Consider the following 13,006-nt stretch of genomic DNA (forward strand, 5'->3'; position numbering starts at 1 on the left):
GCAACAAAAATACAGCTTTATTTAATTTCAACATTTATATTATTTCTAAAGAAAGTATGATGTGTTTTATTGGAAATCTTTTAAACCAGCAAGCATTTCAAAAATTATAATTCAATATGGCACATTATAGTGTATCTCTGGGGTTAATAACGCTAGTATATAAGATTATCTCTTGAAAGAATATTTGATTATTACTGCCTTGCAATTAGCATTCTGGAAGCATTTTTGGTGCTTTTTTTTTCCTTTTAAATGTTGCTTTAAATAACATTTGTGCTGTGGATTCCTTCTCAGTATAGAAACAGGCCTCAAAATACTCTATGGTTTTATCTTGTGATCCTAATTCAGGGCTGCAAAAGAAAGAGTTTTCACATGGATGCGAGTTGTCAAAAATACAGCTTAATAAACTGTATAACAGTCACTGACCTCAGTTTTTATAATTTGTACAATCTGATGATCGGGCTAACAAATGCAACCCACAGTTTCACAGAAAAAGACCCTGAAGATATATTTGACCTCCTCATTTGTGCTATAGCTGTGGAAGATGACTGCTGGCAGATCAAACCCACCTTGCAAGATGCTGGCCTGTCTTTGCAGCAGCCTGTGGTAAACTGGTTTAGCACTTAAATTTCCACATAGCTGCAAGTAAACAAATTCTGAACTAAATATGTATCCCTGAAATTTAGGCCCTTTTCTTTTTCTCCTCCTCTCAAGAAGGATGGAGAAGTTATTAATATCCCTTCATAACAGTCTATTATGAAAAGATATAAACTACTGTGCTCTGTCCTTATTTCTTCTGTGTGAAGACACTGAAATCTTTATGTCTTTTCTAAATCTCCTGTTTGTTTCCCACATCCCATGAAACTGATTCTTCATTAATAATGATCAGAGATGAGTAATTACCTCCATCATGTCATAAGCACTCCCTTCAACTTTTCCCTGGAATGACATTTTTCATAAGAGCATCAGCTCTTCAACTCATTCAGTTTTTGGTCCCCTGTAATCCTCAGGTTCTATTCTGCAGTATCATTGTCATTCCTTTTCCGTTGTGCTTTTCATATTACTTTGTATTTGTCTGCAATCAATTTTATCATATTGATTTCAAGCCATTCCTCTAATGTAAGTGACATTTTCTGAATTCTAATCCTGCCTTCCAAGTTGCTTACAAGTCCTCCCAAATGGGCATTATCTGTAAATTTGGTAAACTTATTGTCCCTGTGATTGAACAAGTAATTAATGGCAAGGTTTTATAGTGGTAGAACTAAAAGACAGCATTGTGGAAGCCTGTGAGAGATGTTCTCCCATTTTGGCAGCAAATGATTGTTCTCAGAGTCCAGCTTTCTAATCCGTTGTGCATCTACCTTATGTGAATTTAATTTAGTCCATGTCTGCTTTGCTTGCTTATGAATGTCATGGGGGACTGAGTCGGAGATACGCTATATCAAACACATCCCCTATACCTGTTTTGCTGTCAAAGAAGGAAATGAGTTCAACTTGATAGGATTTGTGTCTGACGTGTCCCTGTGCAAGTCCTCTTATCTCCTTACTGTTCTCTAGATGCCTACAAATGGGTTGTTTAATACTTTGTTCCAGTGTCTTGGAAATTCTATTGGGGCTGAATTTTTTTCTGTAATTTTCCTTTCCTCCTTTGTTAGATATGACATTGTGTTTCCCTTTCTCCAGTTTTCTGGAAACTTACTCATCCTCGCTAATCACTAGTGTTTGAGGAACTGCTTTGATTAAGTGTTTTAAGTGTAAGATTCATTAGACTGTGCCCTCCTGAATACTCCGATTTACCTCAGCATTCCTTCAGGTGTTCTTTTCCTTTTCTCTCCATGATCCTACTCTCAAACTCTTAATAAGTGAAATAAACTTTAAGTCATAATCAACCCAACTGAAACAAAAAAAAGGCATTGAATTTTCTAGCTTTTTCTATATCACCTCTTTGCTGACCTCCCTTGTTAAGCACTACATTACATCTGCTCTCAAGCATAGCACATTATTTGCAATACAGTACTTTTTAACTCTAGAAAACTATTCATTTTAATGGCACGATGTGGTTATTCACTCCAACATAAAATAATATTCATATTATTTCAAAGACATTACTTCACAGTCTGATTTCAGACCATACCTCAAGTTCTTCCAACTGTTTGATTGCATCCCACTTAAAATTAATTCAATTATTACTTTTTTCTGTAATTCTAAGAAGTGGAATTATTTTGCACTGGTTATTATTAATAGTAAATTAATAATAGTAAATAATTCACCAAACATCATAAAACATAGCCAGCTTATTATCCAAACACTAAATTGTATAGCTAAAGCATCCTAAACAAAACCATAACAATTGCTGAAGTGACACTAAAGAAGTAGTTACATATTCAAAGTGTGACTAATCAAGTCAGAAAAATAGTGATACTCACCATCATAGCTAAACAGAACCTCTTTCATTGGCAACCTGTAGAGAAAAGGGAATTGAAAGGTGAAAACAAATTGTAGAGGAGAATAAAACCTGCAGTATGTTAAGCAGGCACAATTCTGCAGACTGGTAGATAACTTCATACAGCACTTTGTCTTTTAAAAACATTAGTTTCCTAGCACTCTTAATTTGTAAGTATACTTACAGGAGGATATTTCAGACACATGTTGGGTTTCCACTTCTTTTTTGGATCACATGCTGGGTGGACAGAGCTTGTGGCCAACCTTCGATTCACACGGCATGTATGTTGTTTTCCTCCACCTTAGCAAGGCTTTCAACACAATCTCCTACAGTAACCCGGTGTTTAAACTGAGGAGTGGGGTGGACTACAGACAGGATTGAACAGCCATCCGGACCACTGGCCTCAAAAGATAGTGACCAACAGTGTAAAGTTCTGTTCCAGGTGACATTTCAGAGGATGCTAGGGTGATGTTTCCACTGGGGACGTGGGTGGTAGGAGAGCCTGCATGCCCAGGAAGTCTGTGGATGCTACTAACTTGGAGAGGAGGGAGCGATTGATATGCTGAGAGTATGGGTCCTGTTCTGCAGGACTTTGCCAGACTGGAGGAACGGGCTGACAGGAGCTTTGTGAACAAAGGCAAATACAAAAACCTGCATCTGGCCGGGGACAGGAGTAGCAGGGGAAGTGAACAACCCCATGCGACAGTACAGGCCAGTGACTGACTGGCTGGGTAACAGCTCTGCAGAGAAGGAACTGAGGTCTGGTTGACACCAAACTGAATCTTGTGCACCCTTGTTGTGAGGAAGGATGACCTCATACAGTTGCATTAATTAGAGCATAGCCAGAAGGTTGAGTCAAGTTGTTATTCCCCTCTGCTGGGCACAAGTGAGTCTGCATCTGGAACACAGTTTCCATTTTTGAGAACTTCCAACAGAAAAGAGTTGTCAAACAAATGAAAACCAACCAACTAAACAAAAACTCCAATGGAGAACCATCAGGATGGCTGCAAGGACCCCTTGATTTCTGTGAAAAACTCATGACCTATGTGGGGAGGCTACAGGGCTTGGTTAACCTGAAAGGTAGGATAAGGGGCATCTGTATTCCCTCCCCAGCTGTTTAAGTGGGGTTTATAAACAATTCAGTTTTGCGTGGTGAAAGGAAGGAGGGCAACGAGTGCAGAAGTTTTAACTGGCCATTACAGGAAATATTTTTTAACCCAAGAGTGGTCAAACACTTGTCTGTTTCTCTGATTTTAATTACTTACGTATAACTTAAGTATTGAACAATAAAAAACCCACCTTCAAACTACAACTCTGTTCTGACTACCTACTCAGGGCAAGCTCTTCTCCACAAAACTATTACATAGTACTCCTGCCATCATTTAAAGGGGACCAAATGCAACAGCTCTTTCTTAGAGCCAAGCAGAATTAGATTAAAATGGCAGTTTAAATGACACTCTGACAATTTGTACTTTTACTGTATCACATTTATATTAATACCCTTTCAGACTTTTTAATAGAAATTTACCATATAAGCAATACATTTACAGTAATTCTTTTTACAGTGATCACATTAGAAATCATATCCTATAAATGCATAAAATGCTTTTTTCATTGTTAATGCATGGTGATCTAATATGCCCTCTGATGTCAGTAGGCCATAAATAAAAACTTTTATTTCATCCAAAGAGAGATCACTGGACCTGGCCCAAATACATTTTTAAGGTATAAATTTCCTATTGTACATATAAAGTTTAAAGCAATGTTAATATATAAAGTGAATCAAAAGTATGTCTGCTTTTATTTAAAGGTTTTATTTGACAATTTACAAATGCTTATTGTTTGGATCTACGTTTATATTTATAAATACCAGAAGACTCCAGTTTACTGTTCTTTTTTAGTGGCCCATGTATTCAGGAGGTTAAAGAATTTGTCACAGCTAACACCTGAAATTCTTTTTCCTTTAGCATAAGTAGAGGCTATTCCTACTTTTAAAGCTCATTTTCAGGGTCATTAAGTTTTAACTTAAATGAGCTGTTAACAATGTTATGGAGAGAGCCTAGGGCTGCAGTCCTTGACTTGGTCAAAATAAACTGAGAGCAGTAAGATTATCGCTTCAGAGAAGTACTGTTCGTTTTATGCCAAAATATTTTGGAAGATAACAGGTCAAGTCAGAACAGTTCTAATTTTAGAGGCAAGTGACATCAAAGGATTTGCTAATTTGCATAGCCCGACAGCCTTTATTAATATGTATTGCTGTTGCACTTTGCCTTATTACTTGCTGCCTTAATCTCTGTGCTTAGTCTGTCTGTGCAGCATTTTTTATGAATTGCCTAATGCCCCCTACTTCATTAGATAATTCATAACTCTGCAAATCAGCAGGGCTGCAATGACCACCCTGATACGCATCCCAGGTGCAGGAGCAGGAGAGATGCTGACTGTGTCACAGTGTGACACATGGATGCTCTGCAGCCTGGCTCACTATGTAGCCAGCAGCAATGCTCTGCCACACCAGCATATACCAGCTCTCCACTGTCTGGAGGACAGGGCTGTAATTTTATGCAAGATTGAAAGTAAAAAGCAAATAATGCATCCGTGATGTGACCAACAGAGAGCCTGTGTTTAAGTCTCCAAGGAAAGCACAAGAAGCAACACAGTCTTTTGCACCAGTCTGTCTGTATGGAGGGAAGGACCTGCCTCAGCACCAAATGGAAGGAGAAGGTACTTGAACAAAGGAATTGACATTTGAATAGGAGCATCTTCCAATGCAGTTGACTTGTATTCTTTACTGGTTCAAAAGGCATTGAACGGTAGGCGAGAGCTGGCTCCTAATAGAATATATAACCACCCCAGCAGCCTCCCTCCAGCTGTCAGGATAAGCTGGAGAAGACAGCATACTGGACCTGCCCTCCTAGCTTCTCACCACAGACAGAGAAGGGCAGCCCTCTGCTATGGGCACAGCCCACCCTCGTCCATCCCTGATTTATAGTGATTATGACACCAAGCAACTTTAGGGGAGGATTTTGAAACTCTAGGGTTTTCTTTGTAAATCCACGGTGCAATAACAGGATTTTTAACTGGGGAAACATTGCTCTTAGAATGCCATTTTTGCTGGGGCTTTGGTCTAACATAAACACCCTACATAAGGACTCCCATAAAATAGGAGCATTTTCTTCTTATATGGAGAATCTATCAATGATTAAGACTAATGTTGACTTCTGACCAGGAACACTCCTTAAGTAAATAAAGATTAAAAGCAATGTATAACAGAACTTTGGACCTCATTGACATTTTCATAGAATTTTCAATTTCAAGAACTTAGGCTATTAAAGTTGTTTTAAGTGGAGGAGGGCATAAATTTACACAAAATACAGTCAGTGAAATTCTGCCACGACTGAAGCCAATGGAATTAGCTGCTTCTCATGAAGTCTTTTTAAGAATGTTGGTCTTACAGGTGCTATTGATATCTCAATTATTTCAGATCTTTTAGAAATAACAAACAGATAAGACAGAATAATGGTGCAGCAAAAGACTGTATGGAACTAGAGGAATTGTATAATAGACCTGGGAATTTGCAAGTCATATATGAATGAGCTTAATGAGTACATACTTTTAGCACCTGCATGCAATGTCCTTTTGTGACTTTACAGGTACCTACGCCTCATTCTTTCTGAAGACTCTGACTCAGTGCAATTCTGAGAATGATTGTAACATCATTCACACATCAAAACCCAGGCAAACACTAGATTCACTTGAAAGACAGTAAGTGTGAGAAATTACTATTATATCTCTTGGTTAGGTTTTAAAGGAGTATCCTTCAACAAAAAAGCAACTGGTTGTAGGGAAGAATTTTGCAAGGAGGAAAATGTCCTTTATTTGCTTTCCTGCCTTCACAGGGAAGTGTCGGATCTGATTTGATTCATGCTGTTACAGAATGAAGCTAAAGTTACATGAAGAATAAAATGTTGTTCTTTTGAATAGAAAAGTAACTCATTTTTTTTCCTTCCCAGTGAACAGTTTGCTTTAAGCAAAACAATACAAATTACTAAGTAGAAACTATCAGCACCTTCCTGTCTTCCCCACTCTCCCTCCTTCCTAAAGGTCAAGGAGGTGCTTACAATTCACAGAGCATCTGCCCATCCATTCTTTTTGGAAAAGCATAAATCACACTGATTTTCTCTCACTCTGTTTTTAGTTCTGAGCGAGGAACGTTGTGAGAGAAGAAGTATGAGCCTACACATAATTTTAGATAAAGAAGAGCATTTCGATGAGGGCAGAGAGTATAGCACAGACAGCAGTAAGAATAATGTTGGCCTTATAACTTGACAAAATATTTCCTAATCAGCTCAGCATCCAAACAAGACTTCACTGATAAAAAGGACTTTTTAAATTAGATGAAGAATAGTGGGTTATATAAACTCATAAAGTGTAAACTCAGTACAAACAGTTCCTAGAGACAAGATAGGTTCCTAAATAAGACAGAACAATACAGGTGCCTGAAAGATGTTCTGATTTCAAAAATCATCAATCAAGGCCTATCTTGGTTTTTTCACTGTACTGAAAATAGAAAGCATCGTAACACATAATTTTGAAGAAAGAACCACATGAAAGGGAAAATGGTGAAAATTTGGGGGTTCTCCACAGAAAGTTCAAAACCAACAGATCTCAAAAACCACTACTCTGGAGAAGCTAAGAGGAGTGTCCCAAATGTTTTGAGCTGTTCCTGGCTCTATGATGCTCTTCTCTATGTCTACAAGATAGCATAAATGTTGATTTCCTTTTGGGTATCAGTGGTGTATACTTCCATCTCCCTCAATAGATCTCAAGGGAAATGAGATCTATGTTCAGCCCATCTTGACTGGGGATGAGAAAAGGGGGTCATCTGTAGATGTATTTGTGTCTTTTTTGTCCCCCCTTAAATATGGAAAGACATTGCTCAGTCTCAATTTGGCCAACATGTTGTCCTGCTAAAAATATGATCAACAACTGGAGAAAAAAGAATCATACCCTGTACAAGTACTTTGAAAAGTAAATTGGAGAAGACTTTATTTGATTTGTAGTAGAGAAAACAGAAAATACGTCATTTCTTGGTAAGAGAGACATCACCATCTTGATCATTTCCTGATCAGCTTATGGTGAGCCTGCCATAATTGTTCCTGCTCTATCTACATGAACACTGGAGTCCACTTGTATAGTGAGAGTCAGTTACAAAATACGCAGTAACTATGTGCCCCTGGGGAACCAGCACAAATTCTTAACTTGCTCAGCTGTACCAAATGACATCTGACACTTAAAGCTAACTATTTGCCTCCAATTAACCTTACTGTAAGTGGTGAATGATTGCCATCCAATAATATGTAAATGAAAGGAAATAAAAGAGTATTGATAATAGCCCAGATAAATATTCTACAGGTCATGGTACAAATGGTACAAATGTTCCAACTGTTGGAGTACATATAAGCTTTTTAATACACTAATTGACAGAAATTCTGTTCAAAGTGCTTGTTTAAAAAACAACAAAACTTTTAGAAGGCAGTACTATATACTTCATATACTTGGAACAGACCAAGTTGGCCTCTAACCAAAGGCATTTTTCACTTTTGTTGTCATGGTCAATTTGGAATATGCTACATCCTCATGTTTTCAAGAATATGTCAGTCGCAGTAGTCTGGCTTCACTGTTTCAGTACAAGATGCTTCACTTTCCGAACTTAATGTGTCAGTTAAATTATGTGTCTTTTTTCTTATAAGAGTTCTCTTTGAAAAGATCTATCTTTGCATCAGATCTATAAAGCTCTCCCTCAATGTGTAAAGAAGGATCAGAGGTGAGCATCAAGCTGTTTTCTTTCCTCTATCTTATTTTCGAATTCAGGTAAATCAGCTGCATATATATATATAGACACACACACATACATATACTTATGCAAATAAACATATATATATATATATGTGTGTATGTATATGTATGCACATTTTAGAATGCCTACATAGTGCAAATCTGTTTCATCTTAACAACAAAATTATCCCCCAACTCTTCAGTCCCTCTCACCACTGTCTAATGAAATACCTTTACTTCAAAATTATTTCAGAAACTATACAGATTAGATGGGAGGAAAAAAAAAAAAAAACAAACAACCCAGCCTGAGAAGCTCAACCAGGATATTTGTTGTCTAACTTCATTGTGTGAAGGTATCTTGGGTCTTCCTTTGGATAGATCCAGAGCAGAAACCATAACAACTGCTTTCAATAGAACCAAGAAGTGGCTCCTGGGATGCAGAGGAAAGGGAATTGATGGTGTGGAAACAAGCAGAGAGGTCTAAGGTGAGGAAAAAGGGAGGAGGCTGGAATGCATTGATGGAGATTCAAACAAAAAGACACATGAAGTAGTTCTAAGTCCCTGACCCTCTGTACAGAGAGGCCAGGGATACCCATGAGAATAAAAGGTTACATTCACATCTCATATTCTCCCTGTGCAGAACAGCAGTCTGTTGATCCACCCAACAAGTGAGATGTCTACCATTTTCTTTTTCCTTTCTTTCTTTCATTTTGTTTTCAATGGAAACTGAGATAAACTGTGAGGATATATAGACAGGTTGACAACAAATTCAGAATTCAGGTATGAATTCTGCTTCCAGCATGTGAAGGGCTTGACCTCAAAACTCCCTTAATATTTTTCAAAACAAGAAAGTTAGTCATTTGGAAGCAATCATTGCAAACATCCACTTCATTTATTTATAAATATAAATATAAATATATTTTGATGCCTTTAGCAAGACTGGAATCTAATTTTAAAATAATAAATTAAAAATAAACTGTTACAAAAATGTAATTATCATTCCTATCTATATTGTTAAACTCATGAAAAGCTTGTGAAACAATTAAGAGCATGTGCCTGGTAACTGAAAGAGGTCTCGGTAGTAAAAAAAATTTACTCTTGTGTAATAAATGTCCTCATACTGCTGTCATTGGTAGTAAGTTATGCCTCCTTATTTCTAAAATAATATTGAAAATGTCCTTTAATTAAAGACATTGTATTACATTTCAAAGTCTACAGTAAAGACTATGATAGTTAATTAAATTACTTGTGTTTATTTCAACATCGCAGCTATAATTCAGCTTCACGTTCATGACCTTATTGGAAAAAGTACTTGGCTGTGCCAGCAGAACCTTTTTAATTTTTATCTGCTCTGTCTCAAGAGAAAATTAATGATGTGTAGCAGATCGCTTCAGCTCTCACTGAATGAATTAGAGTGGTAACCACCATGGTCCTAGAGTTTAGATATGTAGAAGTAGTAGGGCCACTGAATTTAGACTTCAAGAAGATTTGTGTCCTTCTTCGAAGTCAAATAAAGCTGGCACTGAATTTTGATGCTGAGCAAATTTGCACTATGTGTTGGTTTATGTTTTCTTGACAGTCCTTTACAAAATTCTTAGTAACTAATTATCCTAAAGGCTGTTGGTAGTTGTATCTGGTATTGAAAACAGAAGCTATATGAGTAGCTGAAAATTGTGGGATGTGTGATTTAAATGGGGCAAACTGCATAATTTAACAAATGCTGCTTGCTAACATCCCAACAGCACCAGAAGTACAAATGTTAGTGTCACTTCAAATTCACATAAACAACACAGTCTGCAAAACAACTTTTTTTTTCTTCATTGATCATTAAAAGCAATTAATTGTTATCTAGCCTGTACACTGGACAAAAGCACATTTTTGCTCATCAACTGTATATGAGCTACATAAATAAAAGATAAAGCTAGCATGCAAATGCTTAAACCCATTAGATGTCAACTGATTACCTCCTTAGAGCTGAGTGTTTCATTTTCTGGAATAGGCACTATGGGATGACTGGGCTGCCGAGCCAAGATGTCACAGGTTGGAGAGAGCATGAAGTTAAAAGCAGAAAAAAAAGAAATCCATTATCAGTTCAATTTCTATAAAAAAATACCACTAAAGTTTACTAATGAAAGCCAATACCCTCAGTCATACAAAGGATAGCAAAGCAAGGAGATCCCTTTTTTGTTCAACCTGCTCCCTGTTAAACAGGGTCTCTTACTTCTCCTTGTCTGTATGAAAATCTGTTTCAAGGTATGCCCTGTTTTCCATTGTACCATATTCCCATAATTAAAAATGTCAGGAAGGGATAAATCATTTTCCATTTGAAAAAGCCATCTCAAGTAAGAATCACAGCAAGGGCACCTGCCTTCTAATACATTTAGTATGAGATAATGCACATAAAGCTATTGAAAACTGCAACAGTATTTCTGTCACTTTGAATATCTGTCTTCTTAAATCTCCTCCAAAATTGCTCTCCTTAATCTTAAATTTCCCAGACATGAATCATACAAACATTTAACTGAAAAGTGCTGTATCACAATAATTAGCATGTGCAGAAAGTAGTTTTAGATCTCGGTCATTTTCCAGTGTTTTGAGTATTATATGACTTGTGTCAGAGTAATGAAGTTTCATGGATGTGGCTCAAGTAAAGAACCATGCCAATTTTAATAAAATTTTATTTTTAATACAGGTAAATAGACAAGCCAGATCTTACAAAGGCAATGTTAAGATCATAGCTTGTGAGGTTTACCTATAAAGTCACCAGAGACACCGTCTTTAGAGCAAAAGCTGATGAAAGTGTCGGGGTTTGGATACACTAGAATTGTACAAAAGCAATGTTGGAAGTAACCTACTATTGTCAATGTATCAAAAGCATTGTTTTGGTATTTAGATCAAATAGAAAATCAACAAATGATGTGTTGCTTAAAAAAATGTTGTTCTTGAGGTAAGAAAATTAATTTTGAAACTCTGCTTTTTGAGAAGCAAAAATGATCTACTAAACTGTCCCTCCATACAAAGGATACTGAGGTGGAACACACTGTGATTTTCTGGAAATAAGTTATGAACCTGCTATGTACTGCACTGTCCCCTTGTAAATTTGCCCTGGCTCATTTTCAGGAAGGCAGGAATCAATTCTAGCAACAACAGGAGGAGTTACAGAAGCTTTGAACTGTTTCCCCCCTCCCCCCACCCCCTAAAATGAAAAGGCAAGTGAATGACTTTAGGAAATAAATTTATCTGTTTATTTGGTAAATTTAGACAAAGGGATAATTTAAGGGAAAGGAACGGTAAGGAGCCTAGATGTTCATTGCAGCAACATCCCTTTCTCTGCCACACACCCGGCTTCTGATTTCAGCCCACACAGCCACCGAGGTAACCCCCAGACCTTACAGCACCCCGGTGCTGCAGCACAGCTGTTCACAACACACAGAGGAGGTGTTCAATGGCCTGTGTGGGAGGCAAAAGTCCTGTTTCTAAACCCAGCATCCTGCAGCCGCCAAGGGTGGCCAATCCTTAGTGATACACAGGTAAAATACTGTAGGAACACCTGAGGTATCTTGGCAAGGTTATTTTATTGAAATAAACCCTGGAGTTGAGTTATCTATTGCTCCCCCAGAATATGGCTTCTCTGTATTCCACGCAAAGTAAGAAGGGTCAATGACAAAGAGAAGGGGAAAGTACTGATCATTTTGTTTGTTTTCTGATGTCTGGCTAAACTCTCTGAGAATTGTCCACTGCTTGCAAGAAAATAAGCTCCCTAATCAGGCAGCGATCAGAGAATGCAGCAGCTCTTTTTCTCAAATTGCAGAGAGCCAATCAATGAAAAATGCACTTTTGTGGCGTTACCTCATCCTGGCTTTTCTTGCTAATATTCATTGGCTACCATGTTAACCCAAAATGCCTCTCTGAATCATGATTCTGTCTTACCACCTTCTTTGAGTATGAGATCTCAATTCCCTCCTTAGACCTGACAGAAACAGTGATTGTTTTTGTCTAAGAAATATATTTGCTTGCTTTATTTTGATAGCATCTTTTCTCAAACTAAAAAGCTGACATGTATAGCAGTCTCCATAGAGAGGGAAAATTATCTGTATTTTCTGGACAGACACTCTTAATATTGATTGTTTTGGAGAGGCTTAATTGAAAGAAGGCAAGGGAGAGGCAAACAAAGACTGTACTGATTAATAATAGGGAGAAAAAACAATACAGGCTTAAGACTTGGAGAAAAACTGAACAATATACAGTTCTCTGGTTTTACAAGGCTTCTCTGACATAAAACACCATAGAATAGTCTATACGTTATACAGACTCATATATTATCGTAGAAGAGTCTATATATTCTACTAGTCAGGTGTCTGGAGACCTCATTTTGTCATGACATGGGTGTCTAGACTTAGAGAAGACACATATGGTTACAGTTATAAAGAACTTCAAGTTGTAAGTAGTACTTTAGTACTTTAAGCCAGTTCTGCATCCTTTCTGCTGAAATAGCACATAGTCTTGCAGGTCCCTTCAAAGATAGTGTTAGCTTCCTCCCTGGAATTGAACAGCACTGCCTCTGCCACCTGCAAAGGATGTGAATGCCTTGGCCTGGGTGACTTCATCCTCGTGAGCTTGAGGTCTGTTCCCTCTGTTATTTCCATCAAGTGTCAATGTAATCTGAAATGTGTCAACCTTGCTGTGGAAAAGGTCCCATGCCTGTCCTCCCAGTTTAACCAAGAATCTACA

The 13,006-nt window shown here is 37.6% G+C and overlaps 1 protein-coding gene across 1 annotated transcript in view; it reads right to left on the reverse strand.

Annotated features, from left to right (window-relative positions):
• The window catches only part of MLIP (muscular LMNA interacting protein), a 113,429-nt gene continuing 100,423 nt past the window's right edge, over positions 1–13,006 (reverse strand). The window contains exons 12-14 of the mRNA XM_084262544.1: positions 10,240–10,293; positions 2,424–2,458; positions 1–347 (exon numbers count right to left, since the gene is read on the reverse strand). Of these exons, the coding sequence (XP_084118670.1) occupies positions 2,432–2,458; positions 10,240–10,293 (81 nt within the window). The 3' untranslated portion in view covers positions 1–347; positions 2,424–2,431. The remainder of the gene's footprint in view (positions 348–2,423; positions 2,459–10,239; positions 10,294–13,006) is intronic.

The sequence above is a fragment of the Gallinula chloropus genome (genome assembly GCF_964237585.1).
Source record: "Gallinula chloropus genome assembly, chromosome: 3".
NCBI classification, from domain to species: domain Eukaryota; kingdom Metazoa; phylum Chordata; class Aves; order Gruiformes; family Rallidae; genus Gallinula; species Gallinula chloropus.